The sequence below is a fragment of the Melospiza melodia genome, chromosome 6, assembly GCF_035770615.1.
Source record: "Melospiza melodia melodia isolate bMelMel2 chromosome 6, bMelMel2.pri, whole genome shotgun sequence".
NCBI classification, from domain to species: Eukaryota; Metazoa; Chordata; class Aves; order Passeriformes; family Passerellidae; genus Melospiza; species Melospiza melodia.
This window is the reverse complement of record NC_086199.1, coordinates 31,143,723-31,161,788: the sequence shown is the minus strand read 5'-3', so window position 1 is coordinate 31,161,788 and position 18,066 is coordinate 31,143,723. Positions and strand designations below refer to the sequence as shown.

Below are 18,066 nucleotides of genomic sequence, written 5' to 3'. Positions count from 1 at the left end.
ACAATGGGCATTTAGTAATTAGCAGCTATCATCATCAGATGCACACAGAGACTGTAAAAACTTTATATACTGGCAGAGAAAGCTGAAGACAACTTCAGACCACACAGAAAGAAAAAGGGCACAAGTTATGGAGAAAAGACAGGAAAGAACAAGTCACTGTAACACTTCGCTCACAGGCAATAAAAGCAACAACAGAAAAGCACCAAAGCACATTGTCAGGTACAAAGAGACAGCCAGCTCCAGCAAAGGGCACTGATAACTGCTGACAGCGGCAATATGTTTGCACAACCCCCTTCTACTTCACAGAAACAATATTTTCAGTTTGAAAGAAGTGGTTCACTAGACCACTTGCTGTTTACATGGGATACAAAATGGCAAGTTACTTACACAGAGAGCTAGGAGGTGTCAGCTGTAAATACATTTGTATCCTACAAATGTAGTACTGGAAGGAGAGAGCTCATACAGGAATGGTTTGGCAGGTTGCAATATTGGAGTAAGGAAGATTAGCCCCTAACTCAAAGCCAGTTTTACATGCAACAGTAAGTTTAATCATCTTAACAGGCTTTCTTATAGCTACTTTTAGCACTTACCACAGGAACAGATTTGATTGATCAGTACTGGGTCTACATTTAGAAGGGTGTTTCTTTCAAACATTTATTATTTGGTCAGCTTACTTACCTTGATTCATATTACTCAAGATCAGAATGCAGAAGAGGTTTTTGTTGGTGGTTTAAAAAATAAAAAAGCAGCGAATGCCAAACATGAAATAATTTTTCCTGTGCATTATCTTGAACTGAAACAGATAATTGCATATTGCTAAAAACATTGGATTTAATTTGGTGGATACTGAGATGTGCCTGGAGTCTGCCAAACCACCACTTAGCTGAAATCACAATTAATCTGAGAAGCTTATTCTGACAAAGACATTATAGTCTTAAATATTCCCAAACCCCTCAAGTCAGGGCACGGATATCTAGAGATACAAGTTTCTTGAAGAACTGACTTCTCTCTTTCTTTCCTTTTCCTTCTAGGTAAAACCAAGTATTGTTAGTGACTCACAGTACACATTACTCAAAGCACAATTAAGTCAGATCCCATTGTGTGTGTATACACACTGTCCAATCTCAAATTAAAGGTATAAAATGTGGATTATTTTTTATTGTCATTCATTTACTTGTTATGTCTGTTTCCAAACTCTTAAATTACAGCTCAGTGTTCTCAGATTATGGAAGTGATGATACAATACTACAGATTGAAGTCTTTGGCACAGGATCCCATAGTGATCCACAACAGTAAGCCAAAAGGCTCAGGAAACAGTGATACAAAATCTGAGTATTAGTTGGTAAATGACTTGGATATTTTTGTGAATTGTCTTTAGAAACTGGCCACCAGGTCTGTGAACTCCAGCAACTGACTCAGCTGTAAAGAAAAAAAGAATAACGGAAAAAAAGAATAAGAAACAAAAACCCCCACAAAATCCACCACCACCACAAACCCCCCAAACCAAAAAAAAAACAAGCCCAGAAGAAAAAAAAAAAAGAAAAAAAAAAGAGAAAAAAGACCAAGAAAAAGAAATCAACGAGAAAATTAAAAGAACAAGTACCCCTTACTTATCCTTTTTTCTTGTTCAAAGCCAGAAGATTATGCATTAATCATTACATTAAGGTAGATTTGTGTGAGATGTAACACTAGGTTTCTAAGTCATATGAAACCATATTTAATGCTGAACTGCTTTCTCATACTTGTTTTTCACATAGTTCTATAGTTTTCTCTACTAGCTCTTCACCTTATTCGTCATTCAATTCATTTGTCTGCTTCATTTCTCTGGTAGAGGTGCATTTTCACATCATCAATTAAAAGCACAAGTATCTACACTTAATAGTCCATGTAAAATTTACACCTGGCAATAAAAATTCTTCAGGTTAGCAACTGATCAAATGAACAGGAAGAATTACTTTATTGGCTGTAACCAATAAGAAAGCATTTGTAAAACCTAGAGGCAAATACAATTCAATTTAAAATAATCTATCCTAAACCCTGACCACTGAACTTTCAAATTACAGTCTCACAGATTTCTACTTGTTCATTTTTCTTCATAGACTGATTCATTTCCCTTCCGTTTCTGGTGTGTATCTTATTCAGTAACTTACACAAGGTTAGAATTATATTCAGAGATACACATTTTTGTGGTGGGGTCAAGTGGGAATTCAGATATATATGTTTTATGTAAAGGAATCTTGACCTCCTCAGCATGATGTCAACAAGTACTGCTGTGCATACAAAGCAAACTGGTATAAGCTCATTTTTCTTTAAAACATTACAGCAATTCTTAAAAATGCTTCCTACAATGAAAGATGTTGGAGTTTGAAGGTAATACCTGTATTTACTTCTTTTTATTCTGTTCTTGAGCTGCAACATTTCATGTGCACTGTTCTGAGCAACACCAACACAGAATGGGAAAACATATTTTTTCATTTCAATATAGTTTTAATCATGTAATTACAGGAAAAAACATTGAAACGGTTTTTATGGTGTTATCTACTTCGGCAACTTAGAAGGATATGATGTAACAAACCAGTTACAAACTTAAAGACATATTTACATTATATACTCAAAGTAACAAGCTAGATTCATATTCTTTACGCAAACACCTATGGGATGAGTTAATTAAATTATACATCACTTAGTAGACACAAATAGCAGTTGAGGTTTAATGGAAACAATATACACATGAGGCACTTTGAGGTCATTAGGGTGAAAAGCATATGGCACCAAGCAAAAGAAGAAAAACCATGTACAGCTCATACCACAGCTTTAAACATGAAGGCTGCTTTTTCACCAAATGCTTTGATTTCTTTAACAAACCACAACTTTTGCAATTAAGGGAAACTTTCAGGGGGAAAAAAAAACCAAAATGAAAATCCAACATCCTCCTCAACCCCTCTTAATATTTGTAAATGCACCAAAGTAAACAAGTTTTATCCACCCAGATGCTGGACTAATAGTACCATAAGGCATCTTGTTAAAGTTCTTGGGGTTTTTTTGCCAGCCAGCAATCCTGATCTTCATTTTACTAATATGAATGTATAGCTGTACTGGTTGCACATTGTGCCATAAGCTTGGAAAAGATTTAAAGTCTAATTTAAACCTGGGCATTATTTACATAAGTGTTCAACATCACCCTTCAGATATACACAAACATATCATTCTGAGGAGAACTCATCCAAAATGGGAATGTTATATTCCAGCATGCACAATTACGGCATTCTTTAAAATACATTTGCTTCTCTAGAGGAAACTGCATTGGTTAAGACTGAAACTTCTATAAGCTCTCGAAGAGTTTTATGATGCTGTGCTGTTTACTAAACAGTTACCATAATAATTGTAGATTATCACTAGATATTGCTTTAACCATGCACACAGCTGTTGGTGTATCCTTCACAGCCACTGAATTTCATGTGTGAGAGCACACACCCACCTGTGCATACTCACAACTTGATTTGTATCACAAAAGACCAAATTCCCTCAGCACGAGCATCAAAACTCCATCCCTTTGCTGTGGGAAGAACTTCAAGAGGGGAAATACATAAAATAATTATAATCATAAACCCCTTTTCTTAGAAGCCCAATGACACAATCAAAGGAATTTTCATTTCATTCCTGGTTCTTATGCTCCTGTAACAGGCCATCACAACAAATTTAAACCTAACAAAATATATAGCTAAAGGATTTTTTACTTCAGTATTAATAATGCAGCTTAAGAGGCACGGTGAGCTAAAGCATCCCAGTCAGACTGCAAATGAGTATTGTGTAAATTCACGGCTAAAGCACACCCTAACCGCGCGCCTTAAGCCGTGCACGGACAGCCCGTTAACTGCGGCGTCACCAAGAGCGGCGCCTGAGGCCGCCGAGCTTTCCCCAGCAGATGGCGCCCGAGCGCCGCGCTCCCTTAGCTCCCCCCTCCCAAAGGGCAAACGCTTTTCACCGTAACCGAGGCTTTCACCGTAACCGAGGCTTTCACCGAGCGAGGGACTCAACATTCAGTGGAGGCTTCCAAAGGCTCGGGTCCCCTCCAAGCAGCACAAAGCTCTGATACTACATGCCCGACAAAGTACAGCTCGGATGTTAAGGGCAAGCATTATGGATCGGAGAAGAAATTTCTCTATTTCCAAATGCCCAAGAAAGTATTTCAGAAGAGATGGAATGAATGTTACGTGCCACCAAAACCAGAAGATGTATGGATGTAACAAGCTGTTCTGGAATGGGTTTACTTCCACTTCCACTGCTCATCTCCTAAATGTAACAGTGGGCGAGATCCCTAGCACCAGAGAAAACGTACACGTGCCTGCCACTGAAACCAAGCCTTATGCAACCTCGGATCTCTGCATTTGTTTGGTCTCTCCAACCAGGCAAGCTGGCTGACACTTGCTGCACAACAGGAACAAGCGAGCATGGGCCCATTCAGTAGCCCGTTTTAGATGATACAAGTCTTCAAAGAGAAAAGCAAAAGGTGAAAACAGTTTAGCAGCAAAGTGGTTAAATGCAAGGTGAAAATATTAATGCACACATTTAGTAAAAATATTAAAGTATATGTGTCATATAAAATACAGTACAGGACCAGGAGTTTCACTATGTTGTATAGTGCTCAGAGGAAATTGCTAAAACTAATTTCTTTCTGAAGTATATATACAGTGTGATTATATAGCATTTTCTTATACAGCCAGCAAGTTCTTTTCTTAGGTTGTTCATACCTCTCCACCTTCAATTAGGAACTTAGCACTTACAAATATTAATATTCTCTCATTCACTAGAAAAACATCACCATTTTTTAATGAAAGTTGTTTTTAAAGTTAACAGTCTATTCTAGGCAACCAAGTTTAGCTGAAAATGTGTGAAGCATGAAAACCAACCAGAGTAGCAGCTTTCAAATACATAAACAGTAAAAACCCAAAAACCATGACTGCTGCTACTGTGTCATATTCTTGGACTTCAGCCATCCAATCAACTCTGAATACAAAACTAGAAGCTCTTCCATAACTTCTATAGTTATCAAGATATTTGTCATCTTTTTCAATGTGAAATAATACTTTGAGATGATCTATGTACACAAGGTGGTCAAGTCAAGCTGTAATATAAATATAAATGTTTTCTTTTAAAAAGTATTTTACAGACAGATAGTTATATACATTTGCTCATTTTACTTCTGGGCTACAAAGGAAAATTAAGGGGACAGATACATGCAAAAAAAAATTACACAAAATATATTGAAGAAATGCATGTAAGTGAGAAAAGTAATGCATTTTTAAAATGAAATTATTTGGTTTTGTGTTTAAGAACAAGGGCATACTAAAGACAATCTGTCCCACTCCAGCCAAGATGTCAAACAGGCATGTTTGCTAATGAATTATGACTGTTTTTCAGTGTTTTACATGTTTTTAATAAGTAGTAAATGATTCTTATTTTATAACACAGCACAACATGTAATGCTTTTAAAAATTCTCTGTGGGTTAATTGATTAATTCTTACCTGAAAGTTAGACTTACTAAGTACAAAACCATAAGAAATACCATACACAATATACCAGCACTCATACACATACATAGACACGCACTCTCCAGCCTCCCTCCCCAGCCCTGCCTTCAAATTTCCCCAATTAAGAAGTTCACTCAGTTTTGCCTGGGCTTTAATTTATTTCTCAAGCTAAGTCTTCTGTTGTTCTTTTTGAAAAAAACACACAGTACTTTTGTTCTTGCCCATTCAAATTAGAAAAAGTTGTGGTTCAAAATAATGAAAACAATTTCACTTTTGTTATTAATCTTTTGTTTTAATCATAGTACTTGATAAACAGCTGAACAGGATCCTAGTTTAACAGAAGGATAAACAAGAACACTGGTGACAATTTGTTACAACTGCCTTAATGTACCTTTTGCTTAATGAACATTTGAATATGCAAGAAAGTATTTTTGGAGGACACCCCAAAAGAAAACAACTTGCTGGTTGAACAACAGAAACAACGTCCTTCTTGCTATTATGTTGAAATCAAAGTCATTTATATATAAAAATAAATGTTATGTTCTAACAAGAACATTTTAGACAATTACATCTGTGCTTAACAAAAAAAATATTGGTCACTCAAGACTAGAATAATTAATATTTTAAAGGTTTTTAGATTATCAGAATGCATGGATACAACTCAACACAAACTGTAGCTGAAGGGAACCAGGACTGAAAATATCAATTTGTCCATCTGGAATAAAAATGCAACTAAATTAACTATTTAAAATACTACCATGGAATGTGACAGTAGATATGGTCCATACCTACTATATCGGAGGGAAGGAAAGTTTAACAAGTAATAATTCGTACCTTACACATTTAGTTAAATATAAACATTTGTTATTTATACATAAAGTTGCTTCCAAAAAACTATTAATAAGTGATTTAGTTGCACTTAAAATCAGTTTCATTTCTCATTTGCTGAGCTGAGTATTAACTTTTCTTAATCTTAAATCAACTGTCACTAGTGCACTTTTAGTTAAAATTTCCCCTCAGATAAGTTTTAATCCTTTTAAAAGAGCCCCCTCACCTAAACCATGAATGTACAAAGTGGCAAAAGTTAATCCCTTTTAGTATAATCATAGTTTATATACTCATTTTATAGCCAATAATAAGAACAGGCTTTCCTTCGCAAAATCTCCTTCACAACTTGCAACAAATGCCACGCGCTCAAAGCAAATAGTTAGGCGTGGCTAGCACTTGTAAAATGCCAAGGTCTGACAAGTCTCGTTGCTTCCTCCACATCAAGCATCTCTTACGTGAAAGAAGATTCCCTTCAGCTTGCCAAAAAGCTTCCACAAATCCAAGTTAGATGCTTCCTGGAAACAAAGATTTTTCAGCTCTGTTTGGCACAAGACTGATTCATCCTGCAGCTTTATGCTTTCCTCCACAGCACCCACACACCTCACCACAGTGATGGCATGCTCTCAAGGGGAGGTAGCAGCACATACATGGAGCAATGAACGAGAGCGCCACCAGTGCTAACCAGCGTAAGCAGAACTTGTCATCACTAGTGTCACACGAGCAAGGATCAGAGAAATCTCCTTCAGAGTCTGACATGCAGTGATACAGCATGCTCTCTGCGCAAAGCATGCAACTAACTTGGTAGATACATCTTTTAATAGGATCTGGCGCATCTTGACATTTTCCTCTGCCATTATCTTCATGATTAAACCTTTCCTGGCAGTATATACAGCGGGAACGCTCACCATCCTCTTTTCTTCTTTTTGAGTTTTTAAATTTTGATGAGGAAGGCTGAGTTTTAAATACCACAGAACTCTTTGAGTCTTTTAGGGAATTCAACTTAGTTCCATCTCCACATGGGTATAAATAGTCAGATTTTTTACTGTCTGATTTAGAAAATGGTATATTTGAGTCCGCATCATCCCTCTCCAGATCATTCTTCCACATGTCAGGATGCCTGTAGTCTGCATAACGACGTATCAAAATGTCACGAGGGTTTATTCTGACAATTTCATCTTCATCCTGAAAACTAACGTGTCTGATTGACTTCAGTGGGACCTGAAAAGTAAGGCAAAGTAAGAGAAGTTACTATGGTGAAGTCCCAAATTTATGTCCACTTACAATGTTAACTTAGATTAGAAAACTAAAAAACCAAAACTTTTTTCTTTTGCTGACTGAGGATAAAAAATTCAGATTATTTTCTCACTACTAAAATTTACAAATATCCCCACAATAATGAGTCCTCTGTAGGGTATTAGGTCTATGAGCTTCAGTATTCTTTCCTGACTTTTTGGTCTCTCGTAAGAGCTTTGGGTATTTTGGTATCCACATAAAACTTGATGCAGATCTGTGAATTATTCTCAAAATTAGAGAATTAACATCTTAAAGTGGAAACGAATTCCACAGACTAATTATGCCTTATGTGCTGATTTCATGTGATGATCTGCTGCTTTAGGGCTAACTCCCTGCTATATTCATGTGGGAACTCAGCACATCACTCCTGATGTCCAGAGTTGCTGAGGTAACCCTTGGGGGGGCTCGGAAATCCTGGAATGTTGCCAGGAGTGCTTGGTGGTTGGATTTTGACCCTGCACGGGATGTGCCACCTATATGAGGACGAGAGGATCACTTGGTAATAAGTGGTGAAGGAATTGATTATTCACAGGGTGAAAGCACAGGTTTTGGGATCTTGGTATAGGGGAGTTCTTAGGAGGCTAGATGGAGGAATTAGGGCGTGCCCTGTCCTTCTGCTCTTCTTCTTGTCATCCATCTTTGATGGTGATGCTGGCACTTTGGGATTCGTTCACACTAAATCTGCACTTGTTAATAAAAGTAAAAGGTACTGGAAGGTAAAGGTAAATATCTTATGCGTTGTTTTTAGTATAAAAATAGATGACCGCCCAGAGGGAGGTCAGTGTGCCCACGGCTGTCTTGCTGGGTAGACCTCTGTCAGGCTGGCAGACAACTTTGTAGATAAGAATTAATAAACAATGTTGAAGACCGAAAAATCTGAAGAGTGCTTTCGTCCTTTGGAGCGCGGGCTGCCTCAAGGCCATCCTAAGCCTAACCAGGCAGAGACAACAGGCCGAGAATGGAGACATTCACTACTGTGTTATCCAGGAGAAGCTTTCCTTAATTCCTACTCTAAGTCTTCAAACTCTCTTAAATTCATAACAAGAGCACTGAATACTGGTAACTAATTATCAAGGCTGTGTTCTACATAAGGATTTCACAGTATGAAGAACATTCAATAACAGCCTCTGTTATTGAATGTGTCTCTCCTTAGATAATGTACAGTCCTTATATTGATTAGTTTAGGACACAAGCAGGCAGAGACCCAAGTACTTTTTAAATTCTCAGCTTGTAATGAACTGACCAATATTTAAGACCTTATACTTCAAAAGGCAAGTAGTAAGGAATGTGCTAAATACATACAAAACCATCAGAGAAATAAGGTGAGAATTCTTGTTTATTCTCCCTCACAATAAAAGGGCGTGGGAACATGAAAAAGTTGATAAAGATGACAAAATTAAGAGAATCGTCCAAACTGAAATATTATAGGCCTTAGATATCTAAGTGTAAGATAGTGAATTGCCACTAAATGTGACTGAAATCACATTAGAAGTGACTTGCAAGAAAAGGTGCAAATAATTACAGGATGAAAATTTAGCATGTTTATAAAAGTAGCTCCTGAAAATAGCAGGCAGTGCAGCAAAAAAGCAAGAGTCTCAGTATGCCTCAGTATTTCCACCTTCCAGGCAGACAATTATTTTTCTACACTGTAGGGCTATTATAATCAGAGCCAGATTATGAGTGGGCTTCAAGTCAAATTCTGCCTTTTTCTCTGTCTAGTGCACAGCCTGTAAACCATTTCTCAGAAAAGACAGAATACCCTTCCTCTCTCTAACCTGTTAGTCTTACAAATTCTTCCAGAATCTTGAATTACTTGGGAATAATCTTTGGCATCAATAAAATGAGAGAGTTTATCTTATTAGTACTCAAATTAATGAGAATTAATGTGTCACCATTCCATAGTCAAGTACAACAATTGAACTGCATGTTCCTAATCTGTTGCAGTGTGTGAAACTACTGAAGATGTTTTAGGTTAAAACACTTCTATGTCACTTTGCATGCATCTATACTCCTACTGTGCTGAAGTCTGCATGTCCTGATTTTGGGGTAGAGACAGACAAGGGAAAAGGGAAGGCAGCTGGAAAAGAGGAAGGAAGAGCTTCTTAAAATATGCTATCTTCTGATTATGTAAGAATATCTGTAGCATGCTCTAACCATCACTTCCCTGCTCAACAATCCTTGTGTGATGAGTACAGAACTGTAATTAGAGATGCTTTGCCCGGGGACTTTCAACTGGAGTATGCTAACAAGAAAAATTTTTTTTCCTTGGCTCCAAGCCACATAGTTGAACTTCCACAAGGTTTCAAGGATACAGGGAGAAGAAAGGTTATACCCTATTCAGCTAACATTGCTTCTCTTCCATACTTCCCCAGGCTCCTATACAAGCAGTTAAGCTTCCCCTTTGCTTATAAAAGCAGACTGCTTCTCAGCCCTATTCTGTTTCAAACAAGAGGAATAATCTATTGTTTAGCAGAAATAACTAACTATGGCTAATGGGTTTATTTCAAAATTTTACAGCATAAATTTATTTAAGAAAAAAAGCCGTAAAAGTTATTAAATTCCAAGGCATATAGGATCCTTACCCTGCTGTCCACATAGAATATTATGCATGCACTTAAGACAGTAAATAAAACCCATTGTTTAGAAGAAAAAACCCTGAATCCTCAATACAAAAACACCCCCTCAACTTCCCATTGCCCAGACAGTTAATAGCCATTAAAGATTACTACAAACACTAACAATGGTAGAATCTGACCTCTCCTTAGCCTTTGAAGGCTTTTTATTTGTTTGAGCAGAACACACCACATACATAGAACTAATTTATTTTTTTCAAGTCTTGAGTCCAACACCTAAAAATGCTTAACTGGCACGTTACAAATAAGGCACTGCTACATTCTTTAAGGCACTGATATTAAGAAATATTTTTGGAGCAGAACGTACTGAAAAATAAGCAAACTGAAGAAATGCTGAAAAGAGCTTACTCATTGGGTATTAAATGGGACCTATGTGAATGCATGAAGTACATGAAAACTTTTGAACAATTCACAATCCAAATTTACATAGGTAAAACAGCAGCAAAATTTAATGAAAATAATGCACTTAGTCCTCTAAACAGTCAAAACTAAAACTCAGTACAAATGTTATCTATGTGAAGCTGAAGCAGGAAGGGAGGGCGAATGTTACAGCAAACTGAAATTTCACAGAGAATCTGATTCCGAACACGATTAGCCAACTGGAAATCAGACAGAAAATTTTTGTTGGTGCAACTGAACCCACAAGTATCACACCTTACTTGAAAGTGCGCACCTTTAAACAAGGCACAGTCACTTGCTCGGCACTGTAGCCTTTGCTGCCTCTCCTCAAAGAATTACACCTGATTTTGCTCATCTTGCAGCTTCTCAGTATGAAGACACCAGCAGCTGCCTACATCATTGCAAAGTACTAAGTTTAACACACATCCATGTATCAGAAGCTGGAAAGCTGAAGGACTTGAGTAGTTTTTACTAACAGTCAAAATATTACAGGTAAAATCTTAATTGTCATTAATAATTTATTTAGTTGGAGCATGTACTTCTTGAGCTATTTAACTTATGAGCACACTCTAAAGTAAGAATATTCAAACTTATTTACACAAAATTGAAATAAACCCATGAATTAGCTCAAGATCTGTAGTGCCACCTGGTCACATGCATGGAGTTTAGCAGACCAGTGCAGTGTGTGCACATAAAGAATGTGAAGTTCTGGTGACCCGCCTATGTTCCAAATGTGTGTACCACAAGACCATGCAAAAAGCAGAGAGTGTCTGTTGCTGGCAGGAGGTGCTACAACAGGAGAAAAATATTTAAAAGAATATCTGCTTAAATTTTCATGGAATCTCCCATAACTTCACTTTTCAAGAACTGAATTCTAACATTGTCATTTGAAAGAAATCTCTATTTAATTTCTATCAGACAGACACAGATTAATCAGTTTAACACAATCTAAATTATTACTTTTTCAGTAGTCAATTTTATACATGCTTTTAAAATATACAGGCATTTCAAGCTGCTGCACTTTTCTTTACAATGCAAAGAAGACTAACAGGACATATATCACTGAGTACTGTAGCCATTAGCTGCAATAACCTCATCACCAATCCATTCTATTCTAAAAAACATTTACAATTCTCTTTGAAAGTAAACGAGAAGAGAGAAAAATATGTGTCTTAACAGAAACAAAAGGTAAACATGTACCTTAACAGAAACAAAAATATGAGGTGATGTACATGAAGAGATAATTGGAGTAGATCAACGATTAAAGATAAAAAAATAGTAATTTCAAGCTTCTGAGTTCCCCAGATAACACTGCTTGCTTCTTTTGCCCAATAAAACAGATTAAAAGTAGCTGATATAAGACTTAAGTACAGTCCTATTTTTCTCTGCAAAAATAACTGAAGGTACTAAAAAGTTTTATTATAAGCAGTAGAATTATTTTTGTAAGTCTTCAGAACTACCTGAACTTGCATTCTGCTTTGACATCTGTTATTCAGCATATTCTAAAAGCTTTCTATGTCTTTGGTTCTAGACATAAGACCATCAAATTAATTGTAATCCAACTTACTAAGACTACTTCCACAGTCTACAAAAACTCAGTTCTTTTAGCTTTAGAAAAAAAGAAAAATGTATAGTGATATATAGCTGTACCGATGGCTGAATACTTTTTAATATTTCTAAGCAAAACAGTATTAATATACATGTAACTAAGATTGAGCTAATGTCCAATGAACATTTTCTGAAAAAAACTGAACAGCTTTTTAAGGCTGCAGATACTGAAATCTGCAATACAAAAACAGACTTCAAAGAAATTAAATATTTATTCATGTAGTCTGGTGCACTACAACGAGAGCTAAATACCTTCACAAAGCTTTACCTCTGTCATAATAATGCTATAATATTTCAGCTGCAAAGTTTGTATCGAACATTTCAAGAAGTTGAAAGTACATGGACTTGGAACGCAGTGATTTCTTGTCAGAAACTACATACTGTGCCATTAATACAGCAAGCAAAGTAAGGATTGCTTCTTTTGTTGATTTACTTACCTGGTTAGGTTGGCTAGGAAAACAGGCTCTCCTGGTGTTGAAATCCTCAAATGTTGAAGGCCGTAAATTTGCACTGTTGTAAGTTTCACTGGTTACTACAGTTTCATGTTGAAAAAGGTGATCTTTCATTAGTGAACCTGATGTATTTTCTTGAGCAGTCTAGAACACATAAGGAACTTCCATGAGATGATTTTTGCATTTATATAAAAACAACACCAAATCCAACCAGTGCATACATAAGTGTGTTAATATTCCATATAATGTGTTAGAGGTATCTATAAACACTAGTAATCTTAAATGCACATTTTTTTAAAGCATTTAGAAGCAGGCAAGTATTTTCTTTATTTTGAATCAGCCTTTATAAATACAGAATTTCTCTGCAGACAGTACACAACTTGGGCACTAGAGATACGTGCCATTGAAATACAGTTGCAAAATCAGACTTCTTTAAGGAAATAGATATTAACCTGTCTCTGAGATGTTTTCTCTAACTACCCATGAAGCTGCCAGTATTTACAAAAACACAATTGGAGAAAAAAAATTTGGAGACTATTTTATAAGGCAAAAGCTAGTCAGATCTTTTAATAAATTAAAAGTAAAATCAGCTGGAAGAAAAAAAAATAACCTATACTGGCTCAATTAAAATATCTAATTGCACCAAGTGTGCATTAGACATGAATGACAGTCACTTTGTAATTAAAGTTCTATCAGGCAACTCGATACAAAAATGAGACTATGAAGCAATACATTATGAGATAGCTGCAGGACCTGTGCTATTTAAAAGAAGGAACAGGAAGTATGTTTGGGTGGAATACTGGCTTGTAAGATGATCCAGTTTCTGAAATGAATTGAAAAATGAACAGTTCTCATTCTTTAAGCTTGACTGACTGGGACATACTAAGGATACAGCACAGCATTTTGATACAAATTCCATTGAGCTGCCAAAAATATACTGTATGTTTTGTTTGCATTGAGGGATGCTGTAAAGTTAACTGGCTGTCATCGTGGATAGCACTGAGAAAATTCTGGCATCATCCAGCTTCCAGCAATGAGAATGTTTCAGCTTTATTACAGGGATTTGTATGTATCAAGAAAACATTTAGAGGAAAAGAATAAGAATACTACAGAAAAATACTGAGGCAGAGGCAAACCTAAAGTTTTGGCAGGTTAAATATTGACCCAGAATCATTAGTTTTCACTTATCAAAGTACTTAAGGAACTTATTCTAGGATTACATTAGTACCTCACATACATAAAAGCCTAATGTATCAAGTTTTAAGAGATCTAGATAGCTTGAAGTAGCTGGCTGGTCTGTAGCTGATTTTGTAGGAGAAAAAAATCATCACATCACTAAATTTATATCTATTGTTTCAGAAGCCCCATGTGGGGAAATATTAAATTTAGTAATTCATTCATGATCAGCATAATTAATACTACAGAGCATACACGCCAAGAAAGTCAAAAGCTCACTCAATCAGGATAAAGTACCCCCGAAAATTTTTGAAGACAGGCAAAATACCAAAAAGAAGTACTATTGGCAGATCCTTAAGCATGACACCACCACAAAGTAATTGACCCTGTTATTGTCAAAATTAAATTTTCTGGTCAAACATTGTTGGAAAATGAGTATAAAAGAAATATTGGAATGACTAAAAAGAATTGGACTTCATATATGTATACTTATTTTAAGAGCAAAAAGCATCAAATATTAGTGCTATAGCAAACATCTGCACAGCAGGAGGTACTCCTGCAGATAGATTGCCCAATAACATAAAAAGCTTCCAAAACAGTGGCTCAAACTACAGAAGAACTGTATTCAAAATGAGGAACAACCATTTTTGGTATGAGCAATGTTTAAAATTACTACAAGCATTTAAGCTAAGAGCCAGAAGCCATTTTACAGAAATCACAGTGATAAGCATCCCCTTTCCCCTTCCCCTGGCTATTATAAACTTGAGTGGTCTAGGAAGAAGGGAGCAAGCTGCAAAAACTTCTACTCCTTCCTTCCCAGGGAAAAAAACATATACTACTCACAAGCCTGTTTTTATCCCTGGGTGAGATTTGCAGCAGCCTGCATTATTTCCTGTCCCTGCAGGTGATTCACGCCTTTCTTCTTTAAAAAGAAACTATCTACACTATAGAGCAAAAAGGACACATGCACATGCTCACACAGGCAGACACAAGTACTTCCCTTGGCACTCAAGGAGGGCTCCATCTAATGAAGGACACAGGCACGGATCACCTCTGACTGTGCTAACTAGCAGTGCCACATGATGCACTAAACCCAAACCTTAATCTTAAAGCAAACCTTCATGCCCTATACACAGCAATTATCAAAGAATGCTTTTAGAAAATTCCAACACAGATACCACAATTCAAACTAATTGACTTCAAGGACAAATTTCAGGGTGGCAGCAGACAGAGAAAAGCATGTGACCTTTTGTAAGGCAAGAACTCGCCAAACAGCATTTCTGAAAGCACAGTGCTCAGCTTACCATCCTATACCGTACAGGTAAGTGGACACAGACTAACTTCTGGTATTAAAATAAAAAGCAATCATGTCAGTCCTTTAGCCAATAAATATTCACTAGGCTGAATTACAGAAATGCAAGATGAACATGGTGAACTCTCTGCTTTTAACTAAACTGCAGTTTTAATACAGTCAAACCACGCTTATTAGTATCAAAAACCTTTTCCTTGGACAACTTCCTGCTCCAATGTGAGGTTTTATTAAAAGGTCATAAACATCTGAAAACCCACATTTATAATGGAAACACTGACAATCTGAAGTAGGAAGCCCTAGAAACAAAAATGGTATTGTGTTGAAAATGCATTTAAGTAAGAAGCAAACATATAAAGTTTTCCACAAGAACATATACAGAACAAATATACAGAGTATCACACACTAACACAGATGCACACATTCTCCCTTTCTACTGTCCAAAACAATTACACCGCCCACATTCAATATTCTTTAACCACAGCCTGCAAAGTACAGTACTGGCATAGGTTATTCAGTATCATCTGTAAAGCAACCTACGCCAGTTTTTAATGCACAACGGAAATCTGGTTTGCTCCCAGCTGCTGGTATAATAATTACTGTCCTATGGTTGCTAAGAGATACTCTGAATTTTTTTCCAAGACTACTAAAACATTTCTGTGCGCACAAGCAAAAGGATGCTGGGTAAAGCAATAAAATGACTCCAGCTGTAGCTCTCCAGCAGAATTCAAAGCCAGATGACAGCTGTAGAGAAAATGAAAACCAGACTGAGCTTCTCTTGTTCTTCAAATTTTCTCTCCTTACTTCTCCCAGTTTGCCAGAGTTAAGTCTGGGAGAGAATTCAACATTGTTCTGCAAACATTGTTAAAAATGTTCTCCTCTAAGTAAGTTTAATGATTACACAGAAGGATGGATGAGAGACCACATTTCCGCTGCATCCCAGTTCTTGCATTTACTTCCCATGAGGCCCGAAAATCTGCTGCTTGATGCTAACAACACAAGAAATGTTTTAATGCTTTTTCCTTAATTTTTCAATTCTGAATAAATGATATAGGTTTCAAAAACATCTGAATGACTTCCTTCTGCTTTGGCTATATCTGAGACTGATGGAGCAATATATTTGGCAAAGAAACTCTATTATTTTCAGGTATGTGTTTCTGACATAGGCTGAAATATTACCTAGGTTACTGTAAATATTTCATACAGTTTAAACTAAAAAATAAGATATTTGACATGTCTTTTTCTTCAAAGGCTTTACCACCTGGATATATAGAGAACTCTACATATAAAGAGGCTGCCAGGAATACTGGTGAAGGAAAAAAAAATTCCTCCTGTTTTTTATATACAACTCCAATAAAAAAGCTTAATAAATCAAAATGGTTTAGCACAATATATTAATAGATTTATTTGAAATTGATAATATGAATTAGTATTACTTTTAGTTCTAAGAACTGGATCTAAACAATTTATTATGTGCACTAAATATTTCTAATCTTTACTGTTTTACCATGTAGTATTATCTTATCCATAAAACAATACAGTGTATCAAGGGTAAATTATTTCACATTTCCTTAAAAGTCATAATGTTATTTTTATAAAATAAAACTTCTGCAAACATTTTTTTAGAGACAAAATAAATTGAGTGGTCCTTGAAGGCCCTTATGAAAAGGTCACAAAGCAGTGTATTTACTGAGCAGCATATGAACAATTAATGTCTTCCCTGCCTGCACCAACCCCACTTAAGATGCATGTAAGTTTCAGGCCTTTCCCCCTTACTATTAACAAAAAGTCCAGTGTACTTCTGAAAGAACAAGCCAAACTTTTTATTTTCTGCTTACAATTTATCAGTCTACAGTTTTCTTCTGCCAGTAGTAAGAAAAGTATAAGTGATCCAATTCTTATTACTTCAAACTGTTAAAATGTGTTGGTAGCCTATAAGTAACACCAATATGGCTGAATCAACAAAAACTGAAAGAAATTAAAGCTCAACTACTCTATTTTTCAGTCCACAAAACCCCTACAAAAATAATTCTGAATGTATGAACTCTAGATTTCATTTAGATTTACTTCTAAGGAAAAAAAATATATTTTGGGGTTTTTTTCAGATAAACTAGGTGAATTTTAGAGCAATAAGTTTATATTTGGTAGAGGAAAATAACCAGAGACAGTATTTTAACAAACAAGCAAAGTGACTTACACAAGCTGCTCCTACATTCAAAATGCAAGGTTTTATACCAAAACCATCTAAACTTTCTAACAGAACAAATTCCCAATGTACATTTCCATGTAAGTACATCTACTTTTCCAGGTTCCATTTACCAGCATTATTAGGAAGTCAGATAGTTCTGCCTTAACTCATTGGTGTATTTCTGTTTGAAATGAGTCTGGTAAGACTAGGACTTATTTGATGATATGAACAATTTGCATTGAATAAGTTAAATAAACAACCAAAAATAATTGCAATAATTTAAGTAACCATGAAAACCCTTAAGTGATCATATTCTTTTAATACTAGGATTTTAATATTTGGAAACAACAGAGAGGTTAAAAAAAACTATAAGGAAGCTATGTCTTAAAATGATAAATTTGATCTTCAGCAAAAGGAATGCTTTCTCCAGGAGATTTTATTTACAAAATGTAAATTAAAAAATCAGAAATTTAGTGAGTCTGGGTATAACACAGCAAGCCAATTGCTAGCCTAGAAGGCACAAGACGAGTTCAGTTTTTAGATTTACATTTAAGATATGCACATACAACTTTTGGACAATCACTATTTCTGCTAACTACTTCTATAAAATGTGATAATACATATTACAAGGAAGCACTGAGATTTCAC

General features: G+C 35.9%; 1 protein-coding gene across 1 annotated transcript in view; it reads right to left on the bottom strand.

The window, feature by feature from the left end:
* Positions 1–2,687: 2,687 nt before the first annotated feature.
* Positions 2,688–18,066, bottom strand: part of SPRED1 (sprouty related EVH1 domain containing 1) — a 61,770-nt gene continuing 46,391 nt past the window's right edge. The window contains exons 5-6 of the mRNA XM_063160485.1: positions 12,731–12,889; positions 2,688–7,578 (exon numbers count right to left, since the gene is read on the bottom strand). Coding sequence (XP_063016555.1) covers positions 6,919–7,578; positions 12,731–12,889 — 819 coding nt within the window. The 3' untranslated portion in view covers positions 2,688–6,918. The remainder of the gene's footprint in view (positions 7,579–12,730; positions 12,890–18,066) is intronic.